Source organism: Olea europaea, chromosome 6, assembly GCF_002742605.1.
Source record: "Olea europaea var. sylvestris chromosome 6, O_europaea_v1, whole genome shotgun sequence".
Lineage (NCBI taxonomy): Eukaryota > Viridiplantae > Streptophyta > Magnoliopsida > Lamiales > Oleaceae > Olea > Olea europaea.
The window spans coordinates 29,162,702-29,165,606 of record NC_036242.1 but is presented as its reverse complement, the minus strand read 5'-3'; the positions used below and the strand labels follow the sequence as shown (position 1 = coordinate 29,165,606).

The 2,905-nt window shown below is 51.2% G+C and overlaps 1 protein-coding gene across 1 annotated transcript; it reads left to right on the top strand.

Moving 5' to 3' along the window:
* Positions 1-221: 221 nt before the first annotated feature.
* On the top strand, positions 222-2,531 carry LOC111395372. The gene is made up of 5 exons (XM_023021346.1): positions 222-480; positions 955-1,098; positions 1,162-1,630; positions 1,709-2,036; positions 2,148-2,531. Exons 1-5 carry the CDS (start codon positions 222-224, stop codon positions 2,529-2,531), a joined length of 1,584 nt encoding a protein of 527 aa, XP_022877114.1.
* The last annotated feature ends 374 nt before the right edge of the window (positions 2,532-2,905 follow it).

Sequence of the window (2,905 nt, the reverse complement as noted above, 5' to 3'; positions counted from 1 at the left end):
TTGATCTGACGGGTGGGGTTCGTCTTGGACCTTTATAAAAGGCAAGAAAATCCCAATTTCCAAGATTTTTGAACACTTTGCATTCTCAAATTCTCTCAAATCTTCCATTTTCCGGCGTCGAGGTTGTCTGCGATTAGATTCCGACCAGTCTCCGTTTGTGTTGAACTCTTTTAGGTATTGTTTGCATAAAAAACCGTTGTTATTGTCTTTGTTCTGAAAAAATGGAGTCCACTTCGGGTAGGGAGCTTGTTACAGTGGCGTCTTTAGATCATGAGGTAGGTCATGGGGGGACGTCCGAGGTGGATAGGTACGCCATGGCCGAGGAGGCTGTGGATTATACCCAGGAGTGGGGGGCTTCTAGAGTGCCCTCGAACATGACGGAGAAGAGGTTGGGGGAACTTAGGGAAAGGTACAGTGTGCCTCATAACATAGAGATGTTAGTCCCCGAACCAAACGAGCGGGCCTGCTATCCGAGGCCCGGCTGCGTGGCCGTGAGTGAATACATGTTCAAAGCAGGTATGCGTCTTCCTTTGCACCCCTTCTTTAGGGCGGTGCTTAGGAAATTCATGCTGTCGCCGACCCAGGTTCTGCCGAATGGGTGGAGCCAGCTGGTCGGCTCGTACTTCCTGTGGAAGGAAGTGTCACTTGGGGAGGACATGCCCCTTCATGACTCTGTTCCAGCCCCGGGTAATTGGGAAGGAGTCAAGGGAGTGGTACTACCTCACGCCTTAGGGAGCTCACGCACCCTTTGTGGTGGGACTTCCTTCCTCTATCAAGGGGTGGAAGGAGTCCTGGTTCTGGGTGCGAGGTAAATGGTAGGCAGTGGAGGGTGACAAAGCCCTGTCATGCACAGTGCCGACCCAGTACTACGAAGCTCGTGAGTCTCCCGACCTCTGCTTGTGTTTTGAAATCAGAATATTTACTCGTCTAACTGTTGGAGGTTCGTCTTTGCAGATAGTAGTACGAGGTTCGAGCTCAGCAGGGAAGAATTCAAGGTGATAGAGGACATTTACAAGAGGCCTCTGAAGCTTCGGCACTTCGATCACCTGATTGATAGAAGCAGATACTTCTTGGACTTCGAGCCGATGGCATCCAGAGGTATGGGGCCCCAACACTTGATGTTTTTATCCTGAATGTTTCTTATGCTGATGCTATGTGCAGACAAATTCAAGAAGAGGGAGTACCCAGCTCTGGACATGGCCTCCATCTTGAAGGTCACTTCTACTGCGAAGGCGAGGCCCCTGAAGCCTGGGTCCAGTGGAGCAAAGGAAGTCCGGGGCAGGGTTGAGCGCCTGTCGAAGGACTGCACTCCCAGGGCCTCGGAGGAGGCATCTACTCAGAGGCCAGAGAAGCCTAAGGAGCCTCGGGGCAAGAAGAAAGTCTCTGAGGAGACTAAGAAGAGGAAGCTGGTGCACATCTCCAGCTCAGCTGGCAAGTTTGGGACTTCAGTGTCCCATAGGGCTGAACAGACTGGAGAGCCGAAGCTTCTTGCTGCAGCCTCTAAGGCCATCAAAATGGAGATGGTAAGAGAGGTGGAGGCTGAAGAGGCCAGAGAAGAGGCTGCAAGGCGAGCTGCAGAAGTCGCCGAAGAGGAGGCGACGAAGGAGAAGCCGGTTCGGGAGAAGGGGAAGTCTCCAAACTTCCTAGCTGGGAGGGAGGAGGAGCTGGCCCCAGCCTTGGTGGAGGCTCTCCCTGAGGAAATTAAAAGTGCCACCGAGAGCTTTTACAAGTTCTGGACAGAGAGGTGGCAGATTCATGCCTCGTCTTGTGATGCCACCAACCTCACAAGGGCAGTGGTGAGCCAAAGCGCCCGGACCTTTGGCCTCGCGCTCGAATGCAGGGAGGCATTAAGTGAATTCCAGACAAGGACTCACGCCTCAGAGGGGAAGGCTGCCTTCCTTGTCGAGGAGGTTAAAGCTGCTAAGGCCGAGGCTGAAGAAGCCAAAGCACAGAGGGTTGAAGAAGCGACGAAGCTCGAGTCTGCTTTGGCCCAAATTGAGGCCCTAAAGAGGGAAATATATGAGTCACAGTGCGAGGTGGCCTCCTTGACAAAGAAGGTGGAGGTCTCCAATGAGCACCAAAAGGTGACTGTTGAGGCTCTTGAGTAGGCGAATCTCTTCTTGGCCGGTGCTTGAGATGCCTATCAGTTTCTCGAAGGCCAGGCGAAGTGGTACATGAACGACGCCTCAGTTGCCAGAGAAGAGGCCCGAACTGCAGCGGAAGAGGCGGTGAAGGCATATATCGCCAATTTCCACACTACAGAGGAGTATAAAAGCTTCAGGGCATACTGGAGGAACTTCGCCTATGCCAAAGTGCTGGAGAGGGCAGAGGAGCTTTATCCCAACTTGGACCTGGCACAACTTAGGTCCGAATTTGTGGATGAGGTACCTCAGACCCCAGCTGAGGAGGTCCAGGGTGAGGAAGAAGTTGATGCCGAGGCCCCTGGTGCTGAGGCAGAGAAAACAACTACTGATGCCCAAGTTGCTGGAGGCCCCAGTGCCGAGGCTCCTACGCCATCTAGCCAGGCATAGACTAGATTTTATTTTTCAGTAGTTTGGATGTATTGGCCAGAGGCCCTCCTTTGTAATCATGCTTTGAAATATCAATACAATGCCTTTCTTCTTTCAGTGTTGCTTTTTGTCCAAGTTTTTATACCTCGTTTAAACAAATTTACTGGAACTTGATAGAAGCGTGAATTAAATAAATGAGCATAACTTGAGTGACTGAGCTATACGAACCTCGGGCTTAAGCAAATAACACGACTTAAGGAGATGAACTGTACGAACCTCGGACTTAAGCAAATTAACACGACTTAAAGAGATGAACTGTACGAACCTCAGACTTAAGCAAATTACCATGACTTAAGGAGATGAACAGTGTGAACCTCGGACTTAAGCAAATTACC